General features: G+C 48.0%; 1 protein-coding gene across 1 annotated transcript in view; it reads right to left on the bottom strand.

Moving 5' to 3' along the window:
* Positions 1 to 24,787, bottom strand: part of LOC140430278 (uncharacterized) — a 53,194-nt gene extending 28,407 nt beyond the window's left edge. The window contains exons 1-4 of the mRNA XM_072517699.1: positions 24,371 to 24,787; positions 21,080 to 21,220; positions 13,407 to 13,495; positions 8,900 to 8,972 (exon numbers count right to left, since the gene is read on the bottom strand). Of these exons, the coding sequence (XP_072373800.1) occupies positions 8,900 to 8,972; positions 13,407 to 13,495; positions 21,080 to 21,220; positions 24,371 to 24,787 (720 nt within the window). The remainder of the gene's footprint in view (positions 1 to 8,899; positions 8,973 to 13,406; positions 13,496 to 21,079; positions 21,221 to 24,370) is intronic.
* Positions 24,788 to 26,441: the final 1,654 nt, after the last annotated feature.

The raw sequence follows: 26,441 nt of genomic DNA, 5'->3' as shown, positions 1-26,441 counted from the left end.
GACCAATCTCCCGCACCTCTGCTCTCACCCTTTCCCCTCCCTCCCAGAACCAGGTGAGAACCTTGTCCTCACTTTTCACCCCACCAGCCTCCGCATTATTTCACATTAGTTCGAAACCCATCTGGACGGCGGCTAGTTCCTGGGATCGGCCTGCCCGCTGACCGTCCGCCCCTTGGGTGTTCTTACCTCCACCTGCTGTACCGGATCAGCTGTGTGGTGCACACCAGAGAGTGTCCCAGGAACCTCTTCACTAAAATGGCCAACTGAGGTGAGTGTCTCTGGGATGGTGTTGAGACAGCTGTGATGGGAAGTCAGTGTCATCCTCAGACCCGGGCTCCGAGTTATCCTGTGTCTCAGGTGGAGAGCTGGCATCCGAGCTGCTCTCAGCGTTGGTGCTCGACTCATGGGGGTTCTGGCTGTGGCACTGGCTGGGGATGGGGGTCACCAGATGAGTGCGCCTCATCTCCAGCAGGTCCTCAATTCACAAGACAAGACGCATGATTAGACCGCAGGTCGGGGGAGGGGTGGGGTGGCGTGCTGGTGGTGGGGGTAAGTGTATGTGAGGGGGTGGTAATGGTGGTGGTGCTGTAGGGTGAGGATGGGGATGAGGGTGGTGTGGACCGAGCGTGGTGCGCGTGTGTGTGGGGGGGGGGGGGGGGGGGGGGGGTGGTTGACACATATGTCATGGGGAACCGCAACTCAGCAGAGTCTAACTTCCTCGCCCGCGTTCGAACTCCCCAACGACATCCCCTTCCTCCGGGCCGCTAGCCACGTCCAGGACCCTCTGCTCTGCTAAGGTCAGGAGCCGCAGGTCCGGCGGTCCCCCTCCTCCAGTCTTCTCCTACTCCTGACGGTTTTGGTTGGCCTTCTCCTGGAGAGGGAATCAGATAATTACAGTGTTAGACAATCTGATGCATGCAGCCCAGGGGGTGGGTAGCTGCTGGCCTCAGTGGGCAGGGCACGTAGCCTTGGCGGCCAGTATGAGTACTAGCATGTGGTGCAGGATGGGGATTTGGTTGCCCTCTGGATTTGGGGTGGGGGTGGGGTTGGGGTTACAGGTGTGTGGGGCGCGGGTTAGTGCCAGAGGCACAGCGCTGCCTGCAGACCCTGGTCACGTGCTTTTTATTCCTGCACTGCTGTGGCTGGTCTGGACGGTGTTAGCCACGGTGCTCACCGGCTCTGCCACCTGTGGCTAGACACGGAGGCGGCTGGGGGGGTGGGGGGGGGGGGGGGGGCTACGTGTGTGTTCGGGAGTGAGGGGGTGGTGATGGTGGTGGTGCTGTAGGTGAGGATGGGGGTGAGGGCAGTGTGGACCGGGTACAGGGTCATCCACCTCTCCTCCACTGAGCCCAGGAAGATCTCCAGCTCAGCGTCGGTGAAGCGTGGAACTGCTGTCCTTGCTGCCGTCTTGTTGGCTGGGATGGTGTATGTGTGGGGGGGGGGGGGGAGTGAAGTGTGTATATATGACTGCAGGTTGTCAGTCTCCTGAGTGTCAATCGTGAAACCGGCGAATTCCGCACTGTTTCTCATTGGAATCGACTGTGTTCCACGTGGCGCCGGTGCTAGCCCCTCAACAGTAGCAGAATCGGTCCAGGTGCTGCACCAGTTTTGCTTTCGTGGAACTCCTCAAATTCTGCACCGACGTCAACACTTAGTCTCAGAAATGGAGAATCCAGCCCACTGAGTTGAAATGACAAGCGACTGGAAGTTTGGGGTTATGCTTGTAGACATAGGAACAGAGAGGAACAGGAGTAGGTCATTCAGCTCGTTCAGCCTGCTCCGCTGTTTAATATGATCATGACTAATCGGACACTTCAATGTCTTTTACATCCAGCATCCCCAAAACCCTATACGTTACTGTTAAAGCGAGCAAAGGTGTTCCGCAAAGCAGTCACCCAGTCTGCAATTAGTCTCCCCAATGTAGAGAAGGACAGATTGGAAGCAACAAATACAATAGATCAAGTTGAAGGAGGTGAAAGCAAATCACTCCTTCACTCGAAAAGAATGGTGGACCATTCAAAGATGAGAAGGGAGGGTAGTTGTTGCACCTTCTACGATTGCATGGGAAGGTTCTTTGGGAAGGGGGATGAAGGATTGGGGGCAATGGAGGAGTGGACCAGGGTGCCATATGGGAGTGGTCCCTGCAGAATGCTGATGGGAGGGTGGATGTGTTTCATGTGGCACCATGCTAAAGTTGGCAGAAATGGTGGAGGATGATTCTTTGAATGCGGAGGCTGGTGGGGTGACAAATGAGGGCAAGGGGGGCCCTATCGTGGTTCTGGGAGATGGGTCGGACATGGTTGAGTGCCCTATCAATCACAGTGGGGTGGAAAACCTCAGTTGAGGAAAAAGGCAGACATGTCAGTGTTCCTTTCAAATGTGGCACCATCGGAACAGATGCGATGACGGAGGAGAAATTGAGAGAATGAGATGGAAGTGGGGTGTAAGGAGGTGTAATCAAGGTGGCTCTGGGATCGGTGGGTTGCTAATGGATGTTGGTGGTTAGTCTATCACCAGAAATGGAGACAGAGAATTCAGGGAAGAGAAGAGAAGAGACATGGGTGGACCATGTGAAGGTGAGAGAGGGATAGAAATTGGAAATAAAATCGATAAATTTATCCAGGTCCAGACTACAGCATGAAGCCGCACCAATAGTCATTGAATCAATGGAAAAAGAGTTGTGGGAGTGGCCTGAGTAAGACTGGAACAGGAATGTTCCACATACCCCACGTAAAGGCAGGCATAACTGGGGCCCACGGAGGTACCCATGGCCACACCTTTTATATACGGGAAGTGAGATAAACTAAAGGACAAATGGCTGAGTGACAGATCAAGTTCAGATAGGTGGAGGAGAGTGGTGGTGGATGGGGATTGTTTAGGCCTCTGCTCAAGGAATATGCAAGGGCCCTCAGACCTTGCTGCTGGTGTTGGAGACAACCAGGACAAAACAGCCTGTTTGATTACAGTCCTTCCACAAACATTCAATACATCCACCACTGACGCACAGTAGCAGCCGTGTGTACCATTTACAAGATGCACTGCAGGAACTCACCAAGGTTCCTTAGGCAGTACCTTCCAAACTCATGACCACTACCATCTAGAAGGACAAGAGCAGTAGATACTTGGAACACCACCTCCTAGAAGTTCCCCTCCAAGTCACTCACCATCCTGAATTTATAATAATCTTTATTGTCACTAGTAGGCTTACATTAACACTGCAATGAAATTACTGTGAAAAGCCCCTAATCACCACATTCCGGCACCTGTTCGGGAATGTGCAAATTACCTAAAAGCACGTCTTTTGGGAGGAAACCGGTGTACCCGGAGGAAATCCACGCAGACACGGGGAGAACGTGCAGACTCCACACAGACAGTGTCCCAAGCCAGGAATCGAATCTGGGATCCTGGCGCTGTGAAGCCATAGTGCTAACTATGCTAACTTGCTTGAAAACATATTGCCCTTCCTTCACTGTCGCTGAGTCAAAATCCTGGAACTCCCTCCTTAACAGCAGTGTGGGTGTATCTACACCACATCGACTGCAATGGTTCAAGGCAGCTCACCACCACATTCTGAAGGAATGAGCAATAATGCTAGCCTAACCAGCAACGCCCACATCCCTTAAAAATTGATTTAAAAAAATTTTTCTCTCCAGAACTATAATATTCTCCTAAATCAATACTGCTACCTCTCCTGCTTTCTTTCTTTCTCTTTCTTCCCTGAACACCTTGTATCTAGTACTTATTTTTTGAGCTGGGTTATCGCCACAACATCACATTTCCTCGTGGCTATCTGCATCTGCAAATCACCAATCCTATTCCCTGAACTCCACACATTTATGTACATGCATGGTAACCCTAATTGAGACCTTTCTATATTAACTTTTAGCCTGACCTCACCTAATATAAATGAAGAGGGGCATCGACAGGGCAGAAAGGAAATAACACTTCCCTTCAATGGGGAAGTCCAGAACAATAAAGAAAGACTTGCATTTCTGTAGAGCCTTTCGTGAGCAGAGAGCATGTCCCAAGGCATGCCATAGCCAATTAAGTATTTTTGAAATATAGTCGATGTTGTAGGAAATGCAGCAGCAATTGTTGCACAGCAAGATCCCACAAACAGTAACGGCACAATGACTAGCTAACCTGGTTTCTGTGATGCTGATTGAGGGACAAATATTGGCCAGGACAACAGGGATAACCCCCCTGCTCTTCTTCAAAAGTGTGCTTTGGGATCTTTTACATCTGCCCAAGAGGCAAACGGTTTAACTTCTCATCCCATCACTGACAGTGCAGCACTCCCTCAGTGCTACACTCAAGTGTCAACCAGATTGTTGTGCTCACGTACCAACCGGTAAACGTGAACCTACACCCTGCTGATTCAGATGCTACCCACCCAGCCAAGGCTGACACAATATGATATTCAGATTCCAGTCAAGCTAGCCAAAATGTAAATCTAGGAAAATAATTCCCTTCACACAAAGTGGAAGAAACCTATAAAATTCTAAGAGGACTAGACATGGTAGATGCAAAAAGGACATTCCCGATGGTGGGAGTCACAGTCTGAGGATACGGGGTAGACCGTTTAGGACTGAGATGAGGAGAAATTTCTTCACCCAGAGAGTCGTCGGCCTGTGGAATTCGTTACCACAGAAAGGAGTTGAGGACAAAATATGTATGTTTTCAAGAAGCAGTTAGATATAGCACTTGGAGCGAAGGGATCAAAGGACGGAAGGCGGGATCAGACTATTGAGTTGCATGATCAGCCATGGGCATAATGAATGGCAGAGCAGGCTCAAAGGGCCAAATGGCCTCCTCCTGCTCCGATTTTCTATGTTTCTATGCAGTCTCATAAACTAAAAGGTGAAACAAGAGCTCAAATGTGTTTAGTGCCTTTGGTGTAACAAAGCATCCCATGGTATTTCACAGGAGTGTTAGCAGACGAAAATTGACAGAGGTAAAGACGGAGTTTAAAAGTTTGGTTAACAAAGTGGGTTTGGAGGAGCATCTTAAAGTAGAAAAGGGAATTGGAGAGGTGGAGGGATTTAAGGAGAGAATTCCAATGTCTTCCAGACAGTTTCCAGATGCACTTTCACAGACTTTATGAGTGAAAACAAAAGATGTTTATTAATAAGAATTGTACACCAGCTTCATGGCTGTAGCCAGCTCCCAAACTGTCTCTCTGCCTAAGAAGCCTTTCTCATCATGTGGTGATTCTACACTCCATGTCCTAATTGGCCCAACAGGCCATCTGACCCTTACTCTGCTGTGTTGCCCTTAAAGGGGTAATCACCACACAGTCAAAAGCATGGCCACCAATCATGGAACATTGGGGATGCTCAAGAGGCCAGAATTAAAGGAGAGCAGAGATCTCAGAGATTTGTAGGAAGAGTATTAAGAGAAGCAAAGGCAGGGGATTAAAGAGATATAGCTGCCATGGTAACCTAACAGGCTGGATGGATCAAATGATTTAATCTTCGTAGAACCATAGATCCGTAGGGATTTAAAACACAGGATACTTGACCCATCATATCTGTGCAAGTCCTGTGCTACAGCAATCCTAATCTAATCCTACTGCTCTAAATTAATCCCTCTGCCCACATAGCCCTGTACCAATGATAAACTAATCCCACTGCGCTGTTCTTTCCCCACAGTCCTATACCAATCCCAAAGTAATCCCTTTGCTTCACTAACTCCCATAGCCCTGTATCAATCCCAAACTAATCCCTTTTCCTCACTCTCCCCTTAGCCCTGTATCAATCCAAAATGAATCCCACTCTCCCCATAACCCTGTATCAATCACAAACTAATCCTATTGCTTCACTCTCTCCCATAGCCCTGTATCAATCCAAAATGATTCCCACTCTCTCCCATAGTCCTGCACCAATTTCAAACTAACCCCACTGCCTCACTCTCTCCCATAGCCCTGTATCAATCCCAAACTAATCCCACTTGCATACTATCTCCCCGTAATCCTGTATCAATCCCCAAATAATCCCACTGTCCTACTCTCTCCCCATCTTGGGCGGCACGGTAGCACAGTGGTTAGCACTGTTGTTTCACAGCGCCAGGGTCCCAGGTTCGATTCCCGGCCTGGGTCACTGTCTATGTGGAGTCTGCACATTCTCCCAGTGTCTGCATGGGTTTTCTCCAGGTGCACCAGTTACCTCCCACAAATCCCGAAAGACGTGCTGTTAGCTAATTTGGACATTCTGAATTCTCCCTCAATGTACCCGAACAGGCGGAGGAATGTGGCGACCAAGGGCTTTTCACAGTAACTTCATTACAATGTTAATGTAAGCCTACTTGTGACAATAAAGATTATTATTATATTATCAATCCATTGCTTCACTCTCTCCTCATAGCCCTGTAGCAATCCAAAATGATTCCCACTTTCTCCCATAGCCCTGTATCAATCCCAAACAAATTCCTTTGCTCTGCTTCCTCTTCATCGCTTGCCTCTCTCTCTGCTTCAGACATCTATCCAATTTTCCCTGAAAAGATGCATCAGTGTCTGCTTCAACTCTCTCATGGGGTAAAGTATTCCCAGCTCCAACAACACTCATTTCTTCAAACTATCTCTACATCTGTCAACAAAACCCTTAAATTGATCATCCCTGTCTCAGGCTCACCAACCAGAGGAGAGGTTGAGAAGGAGAGGGAGCGAGAGGATGAGAAAAAGAGTGGGAGAATGGGAGTGGAGAGTTGAGAAGAGTGGGGAGAAAGAAGGAGGAGGGAGCAGGGGGAGAGGAAGGGGGATGGAGAAGATGGGAGACAGGAAGAAACAGGAGATGGAAAGAGAGAAAGATGGGACACAAGGGTGCGAAAGGGAGACATGGAGAAGTGGGATTAGAGGGAGTGAGGGAAAATGAGAGAACAAAGAGATGGGAAGAGAGGGTGGGGGAGGACAAAGGGAGAGCGTTGGGGGCAAGGGGAAGAGAGAACATGGTTCATTCTTTACGCTATCAAAATACCTAATTTTAAACACCTTTATAAATCTCTGTACTCTCTACTCCCCTGGAAATCTCAAATCTTCTAACTCTCCTTCCCATCCCTGGTGGATTTATTCTGTTCACTCTCAATGGCTTTCATGTTCCTTGTATAATGAGACACAAGCTACTCCCAGTCTCTTTTTTTAATAAATGTTTTTTATTGGGTTTTTGAGCAAAGTATATTTGCCGTTATGTACACAGGATATGATATATATATATATATATATATATATATATATAGAAGAGAAGGGCACACACACACAAATCACAAAGGAAACAAAAAAATTAACAACACGAGAGAAATACAAAATCAAATAAAGTAACTGGTGGGGTATTATGCACCCACTCAGCAACTCTGTACACTTGGCAACATTATTTACACACATAAGTAGGCGTCTGTTTGTGTGTGTGTGGGGGGGGGCGGAGACTGGGGGGGGGGGGGGTAGATATACACTTGGGTGCCGGAGAGACAGTTACGGAGGGCAATACTCGAATGGGTCTGGTGCTGGTGTTGTCCCTTGCTTCTCCCGGACAGATTTCGCTGCCGTTGTCGTCTCGTGCTTGCTTCCGCTTCAGCCGGCCCTCCCGTCTTCCGCCTGTATTCTCCTTTTTCTCTGTTCCTGTGGATGCCAAGTTTGTTAACGTTTCCCTGCCTTCCCCCCGCCCCACCTCCTGGCTCTCCTCTAATGTTCCCTGTCTCTTCCCTCTTCCCCCCCCTCTGCTGCCTCCCCCCCCCGCTTCTCTCTCTCCCCCCCCCCCCCCCCCCCCCCCCCCCACCCCGCGTGGTTCGCCTTTCCTTCCTCTTAGATTTAGCTGTCCCCCTCCCCCTCTCCCCAGTCTATCTCTCCCGCTCATGCTTTGGCTTACTCTCCCCTGTTTCTTGGCTACCTGGCTATTCTTCTGCTTGTTTGTTGGCCACAAACAGGCCCTGGAACAATTGAGTGAATGGCTCCCACGTTCTGTGGAAGCCGCCGTCTGACCCTCGGATGGCGAGTTTGATTTTCTCCATTTGGAGAGATTCTGAGAGGTCGGACAGCCAGTCTGCAGCTTTGGGTGGTGCTGCTGACCGCCAGCCGAGCAGGATTCTACGGCGGGCGATCAGGGAGGCCAAAGGCAAGGGCATCCGCCTCCTCCCCAGGAGTAGATCTGCTGGTTTCAAACCCCGAAGACCGCCACTTTCGGGCCATGGCTCCACCCTCACTCCCACCACCTTGGGACATTGCCTCGAAGAAGGCTGTCCAGTACTCCACAAGTCTGGGGCAGGACCAGAACATGTGGGCGTGGTTGGCCGGGCCTCCTTGGCACCGCTCACATCTGTCCTCCACCTCCGGGAAGAACCGACTCATACGGGTTCTTGTTAAGTGGGCTCTGGTGTACCACTTTTAGTGCGTCAGGCTGAGCCTTGCGCACGTGGAGGTGGAGTTGACCTGTGCAGTACTTCGCTCCAGAGTCCCCACCCTATTTTGATCCCCAGGTCCTCCTCCCATTTCAATTCTTGTTGCGTCCAGTACGGTCTTGGCCCTTCTACCAGTTCCGGTCATACATGTCGCTACAGTTTCCCAGTCTCTAACTTGGCCCTGACTCATGTTTTATACAAATTCATCATGAGTTATTCACTTTGTACTCTGCTCCTCCATTTATAAAACCCAAAATGTTCTCATTTTTCTTAAAAGAAAGAAATCCTATTATATTAACATTAACATACTGACATTGAATAGATCTCAGTTTCTTAAATCCTGCCACAGAGATTAACTGTGACCCTCAGGGATAGTTTGAAAAGGCCGAGGCTGGGGAATTAGTCAATAAGGTGGATGGGGGTGGAGCGTGACAGATTCTGCCCTGTCTCGTGGATGGAACTTGGGGTAATAAATTGGCACAGATGCATTTTCCTACCGGGGCCTGTTCTTTACCTTATCCTGAAGATGTACAATCTCCTCCTGGAGTCTGATGTCAGCAGGACTGCAGCTTGTTTCTTCCTCCTCTCTTCACCTCCTTCTCTTGGGATACAGCCAATTCCCGAGCATAGTCCGCCTTCTCAAGGCTGCAGACAGCTTCCCTCTCCAGTCTCTCCGACAACACTGCCCTCCCTTCAGCCTCTGAGGTCTTCTGCCTCAGCTACATGGAGCAGGAGGAGGGAGGTTGGGTGGGAGGAGAGAGGGGGATGGGGGGTTGTGGGGAGAGGGAGGAAAGGGGGAGAATGTGGAGCAGTGGGGGGGGGGGGGGGGGAGGATAAAATGGGAGAGGGGTAAGTGGTAGGAGAGAGGGAGGAGGAGAGCAGGAGGTTGAGAGGAAAAAAGAAAAGAGAAGAAGGGAGAAGGACAGAGGCAAAGGGTGATGGGGAGAGGGATAAGGGGGAGGAGGACAGAGGAAAAGGTGGAGAGAGATTGAGTCCATGACTGATGGAAACAATAACATTTAAAAACATTCAAACTTAAGAAATAGAAGGAGTAGACCATTCAGCCCCTTGAACTTGTTTGACCATTCAATATAATGATGGCGGAAATTTGGCCTTAGCTACACTGACCCTATGTTTCCTTGAGGAAATCTCAGCCTTAAATATATTGTGGAGCATCCCGAACCCTTTGGGATAGAGAATTCCAAAGATTCACAACATTTTGAATGAAGAAATTTCTCGTTCCCCACGTTCTTGGATTTTCCCAGCCGGGGAAACAACTTCTCAGAATCTAATCTGTCACGCCCCTTCAGAATCTTATATGTTTCAATGAGATCACCTCTCATTCTCCTATAGTCCAGAGAGTATAAGCCCAATTTACTCATGGGATCACCCTCTCATCCCCGGACAACTCTTCTGATTATTTTTGTACAAAAACATAGAGACAGAGAGCAGATGGTTCGTCAACTCTGTTCCATGCTCCCCCATCTACCCTCTTCCCCAACGTCAATCCACCGCCTCTCCCCACTCCATCCAAGCCCCTGGAAAAGGCAAAAAATAAACCGTGGGTCGATTCAGGAATTACATTTTGGGAAAGTGCTCCCCAAGCTTCCCCCATAAATTGCAGAATGCACAGTGATATTTCCCCAAAACCTCTGCTTGGTGAGACACAAACTAATTTTATTCCAGAGTGAATGTTCACGGTGAATCCACACTTGATACTTAGTGCAGATTATGGTGACCCACCTGCTCCCATGTGAAAACCAGGGCCTTCCGATACCCAATCCAGTTCTATGTTCCTGTACTCGAATCCAATCCTTTCACTCTTTCCTCAGCCTGCTGGAATCTGACATTTTGCAGAGTGAGAAGGCCCACAATCTCTTAAAAAAACCCTATTTGATCATCTCATACTACTGCTTCTCTTGTTTCGATATAAAATTGTGTCTTTCATCCTCTTTCGCTCTCCCACAAATCCATCTGTGGGTGGGACAAAGAGCCGACACAGGTGCGATGGGCCGAATAATGTGCTGCACGATTCAATGTAATCGGTTCGTATCAGCAACTTAAGATATTTGGATATCAGTGGGGACAGAAATTCCAGGTGGACCACAATGCTGTCGGTCATTAGACTAAAACACAGGTCATTAGCAAAGACTGCATCTAAATTTCAAAGATTGGAAGAAGTCATCTTCATGAATCTTGACATCCACAAGGAACATGAAAATAAATGAAAGAGGTGCAGGTGTAGGCCATAGAGCTCCTCAACCCCAGCCTGCTCCACCATTCAAAAGATCGTGGCTGATCTTCTACATCCACTCCAGTTTCGTAACCCATTATTTCTTTATTCCCCTGGTGCCCAAATATCTAATGAAACATTTTAGAGTGCCCAATTCTTTTTTTCCAATTAAGGGGCAATTTAGCGTGGCCTATTCACCTACCCTGCACATCTTTTTTGGGTTGTGGGGGTGAGAATGTGCAAACTCTACACGGACAGTGACCCGGGGCCGGGATCGAACCCGGGTCCTCGGCGCTGTGAGGCATCAGTGCTAACTACTGCACCACCGGTTCGCCCATATCTATTGATCCATGACATGAATATATTCAATGTTTGAGCATTTGCAGCTCTCAGGACTATAGAGCTCCCTTTGAGTGAAGAAATTTCTCCTCATCTCAGTCCTATTCTTAAACTGTGACCCCCAGTTCTAGACCATCCTGCCAGGGGCAGCATCCTCACAGCACCTACCCTGACTACAGTGGGTTACATTTCCTTAAAGCTTCTTCCTCTCAGCCGGTGTAACTTTGACAATCCCTGTTCTTCATCCTATGTGTTATCACTGGGATGTGTATATTACGAGATGTGCAGGTTAGGTGAATTGGCTATGCTTAAAAATTGCCCTTTAGTGTCCAGAGATGTGCAGGTTAGGTGGGGTTACAGGGTTAGGGCGGGGGAATGGACTGTAGCCATCTGGGATGGCCACGTCCCGATTACAAAATGGACATTTGCAAAGAATGCAGGGAAAATTGGACAATACCGAAAAAGCAATCAGGTGCAAGGTCTGTCTGTTGATTAGAGCTGTAGCTCTCAGACAGGACCGGTACTGCAGAACCATCTACATACTAATGAGCCATCCCCGGGAACAAAAGACAACATTTAAGTAAACAATGCTAAGACAGACATCCCGGCGCCAGAGGAGACTAAAACAAAGCAGACCAACCAGGGAACCCACCCCTCTATTGGAGGAAAATCGATAAGGACAATTGGGAAATGGCCCAATTATTTGGGGCCAAATTCAAGGCCCGCCCAAAAGCGTGCGAAGCACTTTTGGGGTATAAAAAGGACTCCCCAAGAGAGGATCTCTCTCTTGGCCTTGGCTCTCAGCGAGTAGAGACCCGCCAAAGCTACACCAGACCAAGTAAGTTCCAAGTCAACGCACGCTACGAGATAGACACTCCTAGTTGCTATCCTGTAAACAGCTCAACCCAGCAGCCTCAGAACCGAGCAACGGCCATTGTTCCTCTGACTGAGTGGGCACCCGAAGCTAAGTATAGGCTTTTAATAATAGTGATAGTTTAGGTTGTAGAGCTTTATGCACGAGTAGATTTGACTGTGTGTAAATAAATGAGCATTGCTTTTGAACTTACTAATTGTACCACAAGGATCTGTTTTGGGGCCACTGCTGTTTGTCATTTTTATAAATGACCTGGAGGAGGGCGTAGAAGGATGGGTGAGTAAATTTGCAGATGACACTAAAGTCGGTGGAGTTGTGGACAGTACGGAAGGATGTTACAAGTTACGGAGGGACATAGATGAGCTGCAGCGCTGGGCTGAGAGGTGGCAAATGGAGTTTAATGCAGAAAAGTGTGAGGTGATTCATTTTGGAAGGAATAACAGGAAGACAGAGTACTGGGCTAATGGTAAGATTCTTGCAGTGTGGATGAGCAGAGAGATCTCGGTGTCCATGTACATAGATCCCTGAAAGTTGCCACTCAGGTTGAGAGGGTTGTTAAGAAGGCGTACGGTATGTTAGCTTTTATTAGTAGAGGGATTGAGTTTCGGAGCCATGAGGTCATGTTGCAGCTGTACAGAACTCTGGTGCGGCCGCATTTGGAGTATTGCGTGCAATTCTGGTCGCTGCATTATAGGAAGGACGTGGAAGCATTGGAAAGGGTGCAGAGGAGATTTACCAAAATGTTGCCTGGTATGGAGGGAAGATCTTATGAGGAAAGGCTGAGGGACTTGAGGCTGTTTTCGTTAGAGAGAAGAAGGTTAAGAGGTGACGTAATTGAGGCATACAAGATGATCAGAGGATTGGATAGGGTGGACAGTGAGAGCCTTTTTCCTCGGATGGTGATGTCTAGCACGAGGGGACAGAGCTTTAAATTGAGGGGAGATAGATATAAGACAGATGTCAGAGGTAGGTTCTTTACTCAGAGAGTAGTAAGGGTGTGGAATGCCCTGGCTGCAACAGTAGTGGACTCGCCAACATTAAGGGCATTTAAATGGTCATTGGATAGACATATGGACAATAAGGGAATAGTGTAGATGGGCTTTAGAGTGGTTTCATAGGTCGGAGCAACATCGAGGGCCGAAGGGCCTGTACTGCGCTGTAATGTTCTATGTTCTATGGTGTATCGAGTCTTTGATCAGTATTCGGTTTTGAACCTTGTGGCGGTGTCGAAAGATACCTGGCGACTCTTGAGCAAACGTAATTAAACAGAGCCAAATTAAGAGACAACAGCAAGTTAGCAACAGGGCCTAGGTAGAGTGCTCTTTCAGAGGGCCGGTGCAGACTCGATGGGCTGAATGAACTCCTTTTACACTGTAGGGATTCTATGGATATTGCTGTTTTCCCAGACCCTGGTAACAGGGCCCAGCTCTAACTACTCTTAGCTCTTGGTAAACATATTATACATGTTCGGGGTGGGGCACTCATTTTAACCAAACCTGTCCGGTGGGAAATTGTGAGATGAGCAGATTGACCTCTCGCATGCTCTGCCTTGTTTTTATGCCCATCCAGGTTTACCTTTCCTCCTCTGTGAAATCTCCCATGGCATTGCTCACGGGTAGTGTCGGGCGCAGAGAGCATTTTCCAAAGCCCCCCATTACCACAACCTAAAGGCATCGCCAGTAATACGGGAACTTTATTGAAACTTTACTGACTGTGTGGCTCTGTCCAGCTCAATAACACCATGGCCAACACAATTAGCAGCTTTATAAAACACAAGCACAGAAATCCTGCCTGTCCTCTGCAGTTAAAGGGGGAGGGAAAAGATTTTAAAAAGTGTCCGAAATAGGTCCTGAGGCCTTTCACATCCCATGTTTTCCCATCACTGATGCCATGTAGGGAGTTTGTGCACAGCAGGATTCCATACATTGTTGCAAGAATAAATTTCCAATTTATATGCATTTAGTGATATCGTTTGAGGGACAAATATTGGCCTACGATACTAGGGAGTCCCCTGCTCTTCTTCCAGTAGTGTCACTGGATCCTTTAATGTCCACCTGGCAGGGGGTAGACTGAGCCTTAATTTGACATCTCATCATTTGAGTGTACAATTTAAGTTTTGTATCAGTGAAGCTTCAAGCAATGACACCATCTCAAATAGAAATTATCTGTGAGCTTCTCCCAATCCACTTATTTTTCTAGATTTCATCTGCCTGATGTAGTTGGACATTCCCTTGATAAGAAGTAATTTTATTCCGCCCCGGTTTGGTTCTTTGAACCCCACTTACATTATGCAAGGAAATGAAAACTCCTGTGTGAGGAATTAATGGAGCATTTCAAAATGATGAGAGATTTTCAGAGGTTGAATAGTTTTGACTGTTTGGTGATTCAGTAACAGGGCCACAAGCTGGGGTTATCACTGGGAGAATGGTGGCGAAGTTAGAAGAAATGTTTTCCCACAGAGAATAATTAAAACAGGCAAGACAGATTGGAACTTCAATTAAAGGGGAATTGGATATAAATTTCAAAGATATGGGATAGGACATTGAAATGTAATTAGGGCAGACAGCTCCAACTGAAATCCTCGTACCTTACAGGATGGGTGAATGGTCTATTACCATTCCATAGATGGCATCACATTGTGGATCAGATATCCATAGCTGCAGTCTTTGAAGTGGCCACTGAGTGGTGCACACGGGCACCTGACTTTCCATTTAAAGTGCTCCTTCTTCCTCCTTTAGGTGATTGGCATTTACTTCTTGCAGTCATACTCAGTCTCGACACAAATCCCATTTCTATTCTCCTTCTCACAATGCCCCAGGGTTAGAAGGGCTGGTTTGGCTCAGTGGGCTAGAAAGCTGGCTTGTGATGCAGAACAAAGGCCAGCAGCGTGGGTTCATTTCCCATACCAGCTTACCCGAACAGGCGTCGGGATGTGGCGACTAGGGGCTTTTCACAGTAACTTCATACTTGTGACAATAAAAGCTTGTTATTATTATTAAATAGCTGTTGATAGATGTGCTGTCCACTGTGGAGCTGGAGCGGTGTGGCGCGAAGGCAGTTCTCAGCTATGGCACATTCTTGATTCTGAATTAAAAGCTTGTGGGTTCAAGTCTCATTTAAGGTAGAATCCAGGTGCAGTACTCCCAGTGCAGTACTGAAGGAGTGTCACACTGTCAGAGTGGCAGTGCTGAGGGAGTGCCACACTGTCACAGTGGTAGTGCTGAGGGAGTGCCACACTGTCAGAGTGGCAGTGCTGAGGGAGTGCCACACTGTCAGAGTGGTAGTGCTGAGGGAGTGCCACAGTCAGAGTGGCAGTGCTGAGGGAGTGCCACACTGTCAGAGTGGCAGTGCTGAGGGAGTGCCACACTGTCAGAGTGGCAGTGCTGAGGGAGTGCCACACTGTCAGAGTGGCAGTGCTGAGGGAGTGCCACACTGTCAGAGTGGTAGTGCTGAGGGAGTGCCACACTGTCAGAGTGGCAGTGCTGAGGGAGTGCCACACTGTCAGAGTGGCAGTGTTGAGGGAGTGCCACACTGTCAGAGTGGTAGTGCTGAATTAGTGCCACACTGTCAGTGTGGCAATATGGCAGTACTAAAGAGAGCCACATTGTCAGAGTGACATTACGGAAGGAGTTTAAAAAATATATTTTTATTCTCCTTTTTCACATTTTCTTCCAAATTTACACCCACCTCCGAACAAAAAGCAGTAATGAATACATTGTCAATCCCCTTAGCAACAACAACAATCCCAGCCTCCCACCAAAACCCCAAACAACAGCCCGCATGTTAACATAAACAAAAAATAAGGAGGAATCAGGAAACACCCATAGTCACCATTAACACATGTAGTCATGTAGTCCCCCCCCCCCCCCCCCCCCACCCACCCCCCCACTAATGTTCGATGTAATCCAATTCTTGAAAGTGCTTAATGAATGATGCCCATGAATTGTAGAACCCTTCAATCCTTCCCCTCAGTTCAAACTTAACCTTCCCCAGAGTTAAGAATTCCAGCAGGTCCCCCCGCCACGCCAGGGCACAAGGTGGAGAGGTTGATCTCCATCCCAACAGGATCCACCTTCGGGCGATCAACGAGGCGAAGGCTACAACATCTGCCTCCGTACCTGCTTACCCGGCTGATCTGACACCCCGAATATGGCCTCCCGAGGGCCCGGGTCCAGTTTCACGTGCACCACTTTAGAAACTACCCTTTAAAACCCCCTTCCACTAATCCTCCAGCATTGGACAGGACCAAAACATATGAACATGGTCATATCCTCCCCCCCCGCAACGTTCACACACATCTACCCCCTCAAAGAGCCGGCTCATCCTTGCCCTTGTAAGGAGCGCTCTATATACCACCTTCAGCTGTATCAGTCCCAACCTCGCGCATGAAGTGGAGGCGTTCACTCTCACATCAGAACCCCTCCTCCATACCCTCTCCCAGCTCTTCCTCCCACTTTGCTTTGATCCCTTCCAGCGATGCCATCTCCTCTCCCAAAATAGCCTAGTAAACTGCTGACACTAGCCTTTTCACAGTCCTCCCGTCAGCAACTCCTCCAGCAACATGGAGGCCGGCACCACTGGGAAGCTCTGTATCTCCTTCTTGGCAAAGTCGCAAACCTGCATGTATCTAAACATTTTCCCCTGCTCCAGCCCATACATCGCTTCCAGCTCCTTCAATTCTGCAAACCGACCGCTAAGAAACAAACCCTTTTGAGTCCTAATCCCCTTCTCCTCCCATCTCTGAAAATTTCCATCCCACTTCCCTGGTTCAAATCTGTGGTCCCCCCGAATCGGCATTTCCCTTGACCCTGCCCCCAACCTGAAGTGCTGGCGAAACTGCCCCCAAATTCTAAACAAAGCTTTCACTACCGGACTCCCTGAGTATTTCCCCGGGGCCATCGGAAGCGGCGCTGTTGCAGGCGCCTTCAATCCCGACAACCTACACAAACTCTCCTCCATTCTGACCCACTGGAAATCAATCCCTCTGACCCAGCTCCGCATCTTCCCCACATTCGCCGCCCAGTAATAATACATTAGGTTCAGAAGCACCAAACCCCTGCCACACTGTCAGAGTGGCAGTACTGAGGGTGTGCCACACTGCCAGAGTGGCAGTGCTGAGGGAATGCCACACTGTCAGGGTGGCAGTACTGAGGGTGTGTCACACTGTCAGAATGGCAGTACTGAAAGAGTGTCACACTGTCAGAATGGCAGTGCTGAGGGAATGCCACACTGTCAGAGTGGCAGTACTGAGGGAGTGTCACACTGTCAGGATGGCAGTACTGAGGGAGTGCCATACTGTCAGAGTGGCAGTACTGAGGGAGTGTCACACTGTCAGGATGGCAGTACTGAGGGTGTGCCACACTGTCAGAGTGGCAGTACTGAGGGTGTGCCACACTGCCAGAGTGGCAGTGCTGAGGGAATGTCACACTGTCAGGGTGGCAGTACTGAGGGTGTGTCACACTGTCAGAATGGCAGTGCTGAGGGAATGCCACATTATCGGAGTGGCAGTACTGAAGGAATACCATACTGTCAGGGTGGCAGTACTGAGGGTGTGCCACACTATAAGAGTGGCAGCACTGAGGGAGTGCCACACTGTCAGAGTGGCAGTGCTGAGGGAATGTCACACTGTCAGGGTGGCAGTACTGAGGGTGTGTCACACTGTCAGAATGGCAGTGCTGAGGGAATGCCACATTATCAGAGTGGCAGTACTGAAGGAATACCACACTGTCAGGGTGGCAGTACTGAGGGTGTGCCACACTATAAGAGTGGCAGCACTGAGGGAGTGCCACACTGTCAGAGTGGCAGTGCTGAGGGTGTGCCACACTATCAGAGTGGCAGCACTGAGGGAGTGCCACACTGTCAGAATGGCAAAGTAGAGGGAGTGCAGCACTTTGGAGGGTAGGTACTGAGGGACCCTATACTGCCATCATAGGAAATGACCACGAATTGGTGGGATTGTTGTAAAAGCCATCCGGGTCACGAAAGACCCTTTAATGAAGGAAACCTGCCATTCTTACTGTCGCTTCGGGCGACTCCAGTGCCACACCAACATGGTCGACTCTTATGTACCCTCTGAAGTGGTCCAGCAAGCCCCTCAGTTATATCAAACAGAATGATTGATGTCGGCCCACTGCCACCTTACTGGGGCACCTAGAAATGAGCAATGTTGACACCCACATCCTGAGAATTAATATTGATAAAAACCCTACCCTTTTTAAAGCTCTTATAGAATCCGCTTCCCTCATTGTTTCTGGTTGAACAGCCCATTTTGTAATTACATGGAATATACAGCACAGAATCAGGCCATGTGGCTCAACTCATCTGTGCTGCAGTTTGTACCCCACCCGCGTCGTCTCTCATCCAAGCCTTTCAGCATCTCTTTCTGTTTCCCTCTCTCATGAACTTCTCTAGTTTCCTTTTGAAAATATGACAGCTATTTTTCTCAACTGCTTCCTTGGTAACGAGTGCCAAATTATAACTAAATAAATTTCTCTTCATTTCCACACTTGATCTATTAGTAACTATCTTGTATTTCTGGTTCTAAGTTTAAGATTCTCCCACTAGTGGAAACATTCTCTCCATATCAACCCTGTCCAACCCATTCATTATGTTAAAAACTTCAGGCAGGCTAGGAGCTGGGGAACCTTGCACAGACTTAATCTGACACGGTTGGTAGAACAAATGGAGGAGGACTTCAAGAGGTGGGACATGCAGCCTCTATCGCTGGCGGGCAGGGTGCAAGCAATTAAGATGATGGTCCTCCCGAGGTTCTTATTTGTATTTCAATGTCTCCCTATACTAATCACCAAGACCTTTTTAAATAAAATAGACAGGAGCATCACGAGCTTCGTGTGGGCAGGGAAAGTTCCGAGAGTAAGGAGGGGGTTCCTTCAGCGTAGTAGGGACAGAGGAGGATTGGCAATACCGAACTTGGGGGATTACTATTGGGCCGCCAATGTGGCAATGATACGTAAATGGATGATGGAGGGTGAGGGAGCGGCGTGGAAAAGACTGGAGAGAAAGTCCTGTAAAGGGACGAGTTTAGAGGCGCTGGTGACGGCGCCGCTACCGATCTCACCTAAAAAGTTTACCACGAACCCGGTGGTGGCGGCAACATTGAATATCTGGGGACAGTGGAGGCGACAGAGAGGGGTGCGGGGAGCCCTGGTGGGGTCCCCAATCAGGAACAACCATAGGTTCGCCCCAGGAAAAATGGATGGAGGATTTCAGAGCTGGTACCAGTTGGGAATTAGGAGGGTGGGAGATTTATTTATAGATGGGACTTTTGCGAGCTTGGGAGCATTGGAGGAAAAGTATAAGTTGCCCCGGGGAAATTTCTTGAGATATATGCAGGTGAGGGCGTTTACTAGACAACAGGTGAGGGAATTTCCGTTGCTCCCGACACAGGGGATACAGGACAGGGTGCTTTCAGGGGTGTGGGTCGGAGAGGGCAAGGTGTCAGAGATTTACCGAGAGATGAGGGAAGAGGGGGAGGAGTCGGTGGGCGAACTAAAAGGAAAGTGGGAAGAAGAACTAGGGGAGGAGATAGAGGAGGGTATGTGGGCTGATGCCCTAAGCAGGGTAAATTCCTCTTCCTCATGCGCCAGGCTTAGCCTGATTCAATTTAAGGTGCTACATAGAGCACACATAACGGGAGCAAGATTGAGCAGGTTCTTTGGAGTGGAGGACAAATGTGGGAGGTGTGGCGGGAGCCCGGCAAACCACGCACATATGTTTTGGGCGTGCCCGGCACTGGAAGGATATTGGAAGGGAGTGACGGGAGTGATTTCGCGGGTGGTGAAGGCCCGGGTCAAACCAGGCTGGGGGTTAGCTCTATTTGGAGTTGCGGAAGAGCCGGGAGTGCAGGAGGGAAAAGAGGCCGACGTTGTGGCCTTTGCGTCCCTAGTAGCCCGGCGCAGGATCCTACTCATGTGGAAGGAGGCGAAACCCCCCGGACTGGAGGCCTGCGTAAATGATATGGCGGGGTTCATTAAACTGGAGCAGATAAAGTTTGCCCTGAGAGGATCGGCTCAAGGGTTCACCAGGCGGTGGCAGCCATTTCTCGACTACCTAGGGGAACGTTAGAGGGAAGACAGATGACCAGCAGCAGCAACCCAGGGGGAAGGGGGGGGGGGGGGGGGGGTAGTTTAGTTTAGGTCAAAGATAAAGGGGTTTTGTTACTTGTGTATTGTTAAAAATTTCTGTATTGTTATTGTTGCGTTTGCTTTGTAAGAGGGGAAAAATTGTTGTTTGGGAAAAATTTTCAATAAAACATATTTTAAAAAAAACTTCAGGCAAGGGATTCTCTGTTGATTTGCTAGTGGTGGGATTCTCTCGCCCCACCGGTCGTGGGAAATCCCATTGACAAGCAGCAGGAGTATAGAATTCTCTGTCATTCCTGGTGGTAGTAGCAGGCGGGGGCTCACAACAGAGAATCCTGGCCCAGATCTCCCTGTCAAGAAAATACAAAGCCCAGACTTCCCTGATAGCCATAATGCCTCCGTTCTCATTGAAACGTGAAAGATTCTGAGGAGGTTTGACAGGCTAGATGCTGACAGGGTGATTCCCTGGCTGGAGACCTGGGGCTAAAGGTCATAGTCTCAGGATAAGGGGTCATGATCCCAACCTCTCCAGTCTCTCCACATAATTGAAGAACATCAGGCTGCTGTTCCCTTGAAATCCCAGAGATTGATAGATTTTTGTTGGGGGCGTGTATTAAGGGTTATGGACAGAGTTAAAATAAAGAAAAGCCATAATCTAACTGAATGGTGGGCAGGCTTGAATGGCCTACTTCTGCCCCATCATCAAACTTGTTAGTTTGAGTGAAGGCTCCTACTCATCCCTGCTACTATCCAAGTGAGTCCCCTCTGCAGTCTCTCCAATCAATGAAAGGGCATGGGCTCAGTGCCAGAAGAATTGGGATAGACTCTCACGAGATCTTTGTGCAAAGCACAGGGTTTAAGAACATTGCTTGAAACCAACTCAAAGAGAAGACAAGTTGACAGATCTCACAATCTCCTCAGATACAGGAGAAGGAGGTTGAAACATGCAGCGTTAGGCGGGGCGGGGTACAGTGTCTTCACTCAATCAAGTAGCTTGTTGGAGGAACAGGAGGCTATTCAGCCCTTCAAGCTTGTCCCACCATTCAATAGATCATGGCTGATCGGTATTTTTACTCCATTCACCCACATTGGTTCCTTGGACGTGGCTGGAGTGGTTGGAGGATGGGGCGTCCCAGCGTTACATACCTCTTTGATTGTAGCCCGCATTTCCTGATTTAAAACTCTCAAGTTTCTCATGGTCCTCTCACTCTCAGATCGGAGTAGAACCTTTTCCACCTGCAGTTCCTTGGCCAGCCAATTGTTGGTCTTTTTCAACTCCTCACATTCCTGATGATGAAAGGTGCAAAGTGAATTTCCATTTTACTTTGGGGAATTTCCCTCATCTCCATAGGGGTTACAGTCCTTACGGCAAACAATCCAAAGTTGCTCTGAACTTCCAATGTGTTCCAATATACCCACTTCACTGAGTAGTATGCCCTTCATTTTTCTGAGTTTTTAAAATCCACCACCAGCAATAAAGCATGTTCAACGATTCTCCTGACCCCAGAGAAAATATCCCAGAATCCCACGCCAGAGAAAATATCCCAGAATCTGTAAAAGATAGCAGGATGTACCTTTCCGACTAGAGACCTTCTCCCTCCTGGATTCAGTTGTGGTAGCTCGTAAAGTCAAACAGCCTTTTCTCTGCTGACCACACAGAACCCCTATCATATGTCCATGATGTTAATTGATTTGTAGGGAAGCCTGTAGCCTGATCTTAAAAATATATTCCTCTGCCCTCTTCACCATGGCTACGTGAAACACATTCGCCTTATATCTAGGTAGAAATGCTAACTAACTCTCCTTATCCACAACTCCCTTTCATTTTTGATATTTACAGCATATTTGTTTACAAACTGATAGCTTCACCAGCTTTCTCGGCCTTTGGGAGATTCAAGAGTTTGCTCGTGGTAAACACAGAGACAGCGGCTCCTGTCTCCAAGCCTAAGTAACCTGCACCATTTCCCCAGTAAAATAATCTAACCTTGGTTGACTGTTGGTTGCCAAGGGCAGTAAATGTTGACATTACCAATGACCCCGACCTCCCTGGGGGAGAGGAGTCTGCAATTGTCTCTGACCTTCAAACACAGACAAATAAAACTCCACACTATCTATTTCTATTGACAAAACGCATTGCTCAAATATTTGCAATTGCACAAATGACCAATTCAACCCAATGCAATGCACGGATTCTAGCAACCTTGATGCATGATTTATGTGTCACTTGAGATGTGAAAAGCTCATGCTTTCCATTAGGAACAAGATGCCCTGAGATAAGATTCCTTCCTGACAGATCATTGCTTAATAAATTAGAAGAGAGAGGTTTGCAATGAGAAACAGGCTGTGTAAACTAACCTTTACTGAGGTGGGGTGGTGAAGGGGTAAACTAATCAAAATGTTTAGAGAAACAAACGGTAGCGACTGGGTAGTGGGAGGGAATCCAAAGATTCACAGCCCTTTGGAATGAAGAAATTTCTCATTTCAATTCTAAATGATCACCCACCATTATCCTGAAACTGTGTTCCTGTGTTCTAGGTTCTCCATCCAAGGGAAACAAACCATTAGTGTCTAACCCATCAAACCCATTCAGAATCCTATCCATTTCAATGAGCTTTTCACTCATTCTTCTAAACTCCAGAGAGTTTAGGCCCATTATACTCGGCCTCTCATCATACGACTTCCTGGGAACTAATCTAGAGATTGTTGCACACACTCTAAGGCAAGTAGATCCTTTCTTAGGTAAGGAAACCAAAACTGTACAGTACAATGGGTGACACAGTGGTTAGCACGGCTGCCTCACAGCACCAGGGACCCAGGTTAAATTCCGACCGTGGGCGACTGTGTGGAGTTTGCACGTTCTCCCTGTCTCTGCGTGGGTCCCTTCCGGGTGCTCCAGTTTACTCCCACAGTCCAAAGATGTGCAGGTTAGGTGGATCGGCCTTAGTTTCCAAAGGTTAGATGGGGTAATAGGAATAGGGCGGGAGAGTGGGCCTAGGTAGGGTGCTCTTTTGGAGAGACGTGCGGAAACGATGGGCCGAATGGCCTCCTTCTGCACGGTAGTGGGATTCTATGATTCTCCTGATGTGGGCACACCAAAGACCTATATAATTCAGCAAACTTCTAGACCCATAGTCCAACCCCATTTCCAATAAAAGCTAACAAAACTCTCTTTTTCTAATTGCTTGCTGCACTTGCATGTTAACTCTCTGTGATTTGTGTACAAGGACACCCAAATTCTCCTGAATGTCGTATTTTGGGTTACGGTCAGAGTCACATCTAATGCCAGAGCAAAGCAGATTGCGAATCTCTGGGGATTCAGGCCCAAACTCTGAACGTGGTTTAGACTGAATGGGGGTCAACTTTCCTCCATCCCAAATTGCACCTGAATAGAACACATCAAGCTTGCCTATTCAGATAATTGATATAACTTGGACCGATGAAGTGCCTGGGAGGAGAAAGCTTAGGCTTGACTTTGAGATTTAAAACTACGTATTTTCTCGAAAGGGGATCAAAGGTGGGACAATCGGCTCTGCCAAAGGATGAAATAAAATCTTGCTCCAGGCTGGGGAACCACGCCAGAGAATGGAGTACATCATTTAGGCTGACATACCAGAGCAGTACTGAGAGAGTACCATGATATCAGAAGTAGTACTTAAAAAAAAAATTAAAGTACCCAATTCTTTTTTTTCCCAATTAAGGGGCAATTTAATGTGGCCAATCCACCTACCCTGCACATCTTTGTGTTGGGGGAGGTGAGTACCAAGGAAATGCTGTACTATCAGAGGATCAGTACTGAGGGAATGCTACCTGTCAAGAGGTTCAGTACTGGGGGAGAGCTACACTATTGTTGGTTCTCCTGGGAAGTGTATATGGAAAATTCCGCTGCAAATATTGGAAGATGAACAGTGGGATTCTCCCAATCACCTTGGCCAATATTTACCTCCAGACAGATGCTCTGGAAATTTATCACATTGCTGTTTGTGGGATCTTGTTATGTACAAATTAACTACCGAGTTTTTCTGCATGACAACAGAGACTAGACTTTAAAAACCACCTAATTGGTTGTAAAAATGTTCTGGGAAAAGTCTCGAATAATTCAATGTGTCAGCATGTGTCGCCCAACGAGTCTGTGCCTGAGATTTTCACCCATCAATTCCAACTCTTCTGCTCACCTCTGGTGTCCTTTAACATTCCTCCAACTCAAGCACACAATTTAATTACCATTTCCAATTCACCACAGAAACAATTTCTCTATATTTGTCTCATCAGGAACGCCCCATAATCTTTGATACATTTACTGTGCAACTCAATGTAACATTCTCAGTTCTACCAAATAAACCCCCACTATTTCCCTAAAGTTTCTGTGTGACTTGGCCCCTCAGTTTTCCAGCAAAAAATGACTCAATGCCGATTCTTTATTTCCCAGAAGGGACTTACCTTCCTTTTGCGTACAAGATCCCCCTGCAGTTGTCGAAACCTGGAAGGTGCTCCCCCTGGAGACAGAGCGCTCGCAGGGCGCATAACGCCACTCAGCCCCTGACCCTGCACTACACTCGGCTGTGACCAGATTGAGCTGCTTGGGAAGTCTCCTGCTGCTGCCCGACTCTGCGATTTCCAGGCAGCCGAGTAAGGCCGGGCACTGTCATTCAAAGTGGCGCTGCTCACAGAGATCATCTTCTGGAGGAAGCCACAATCGGGTGTGGGTTTCCTCACTATGGATAAAACAGCCAGGCCAGCACTGGGCGATTGCCTCACAGACATTCCTGTAGGCACCAGGTTACTGGTCAACGAATATCCTGAAGGACCGAGAATGATTAACCTAACACAATGCAGTCTCTGGCAACACTGATACATGATTCATGTGTCACTTGAGATGCGAGTGGGTTGAGCTTGAAACTTGAGCTTTTCATTAGGACAGGGTGCCCTGGGATAAGGTTCCAATCTGACAGATCATTACTTAATGAATTAGAAGAGATGGGAGCGGATGGAATGAGAAGCAGACTACGTGAAGTGAAGGGTAAACTTAGAGTTACCAGAGGTGAGATAGTTAAGGTGCAAGCTGATCAAAATGCTTAGAGGAATGAAGGGCAGTGACTGGGTAGAACGAGGGAGGTTTCCCCCTCAAGCAGAGGCCACAGGACAGGGGGCTGGCGCGAAACAAGTTGAAACGATATCAAGGCAGAAAGTGCTGGACGTCCCCAGCAAGTGTGAGGGCATCTCATCAGAACCAACACGTAGAAGAGGAAATAACTTGCATTTCTGTAGCACCCTTCACAGCCTCAGGAAATCCCAAAGTGCTTTACAACCAATGAAGTACTTCTGAAGTGTAGTCACTGTCGTAATGTAGGAAACGAGGTAGTCAGTATGCACATTGCATGCTCTCACAAACAGCAATGTAATAAAGACCCAGTAATCTGTTTCATTGGTGTTTGTTGAGGAATAAACATCCATCAGGACACTGGGGATAATGCCCTGCTGTTCAGCAAAGAGTGCCATGGGATCATTTATATTTACCTGAGGGGAAGGAGCCTCAGTTTAATGTTTTTCAAAGTTGACATGTGGCAATGTAACACTCCCTCAGTTCTGCACTGGAAGTGTCAGTAGGTTGGATGATGGGTTCAAGTTTCTGGAGCTTGAACCCACAATATTATTTTTTAAAATACATTTTGAGTACCCAATTATTTTTTTCCAATTAAGGGGCACTTTAGCGTGGCCAATCCACCTAACCAGCACATCTTTGGATTGTGGGGGTGAAGCCCACGCAGACACGGGGAGAATGTGCAAACACCACACGGACAGTGACCCAGGGTCGGGATTTGAACCCAGGTCCTCAGCGCCGTGAGGCAGCAATGCAAACTGCTGTGACACCATGCAGCCTGAACCCACAATATTCTGACTCAGGAGTATGCACTAGCCACTGTGCCATAGCTGATGAAAGTGGTGAAAAGTTGCCACGTTTAAAAAAAATGTTGCAGCAGGTTTGACAAACTTATTTGCCATCTCGTTCTTAATGCTATTCACCTACATCCCATGAATGTATAACGTTGCCCCTTGGTGACATCACCCTTAGTCAGTGTGGACTTTCATAGACACCGCTTTCCTCGGCTCATTAAATCCTGCACAAGTTAAAATTACCTCCAAATTGTCAATTAGGAACATGGAACTCTTCATCATTGGTTCTGCTACAAATTCTCTACCCCACCCTTGTAAATGACTAATTCTCCTGCACTCATTTGCTCAACCTGAACAGAGCTCATGAAACCATACCGCCTTGACTGAGCCATAACAGAGTTTAAGCTTTAGATGTCACGTCCCTAAGACTTAAGCACAAAATCCAGGTCAACACTTCAGTGCAGTACAGAGGGAATGCTGTACTGTCAGACAGGTGGTACTAAGAGAGTGACGCATTGTCGGCGAGTCAGTACTGACGGAATGCTGCATTGTCAGAGGGTCAGTACTGACGGAATGCTGCACTGTCAGAGGGTCAGTACTGAGGGAACACAGCATT

Source organism: Scyliorhinus torazame, chromosome 10, assembly GCF_047496885.1.
Source record: "Scyliorhinus torazame isolate Kashiwa2021f chromosome 10, sScyTor2.1, whole genome shotgun sequence".
NCBI lineage: Eukaryota > Metazoa > Chordata > Chondrichthyes > Carcharhiniformes > Scyliorhinidae > Scyliorhinus > Scyliorhinus torazame.
The sequence above is the reverse complement of the archived record's forward strand: the minus strand, read 5'-3'. Positions and strand labels throughout refer to the sequence as shown.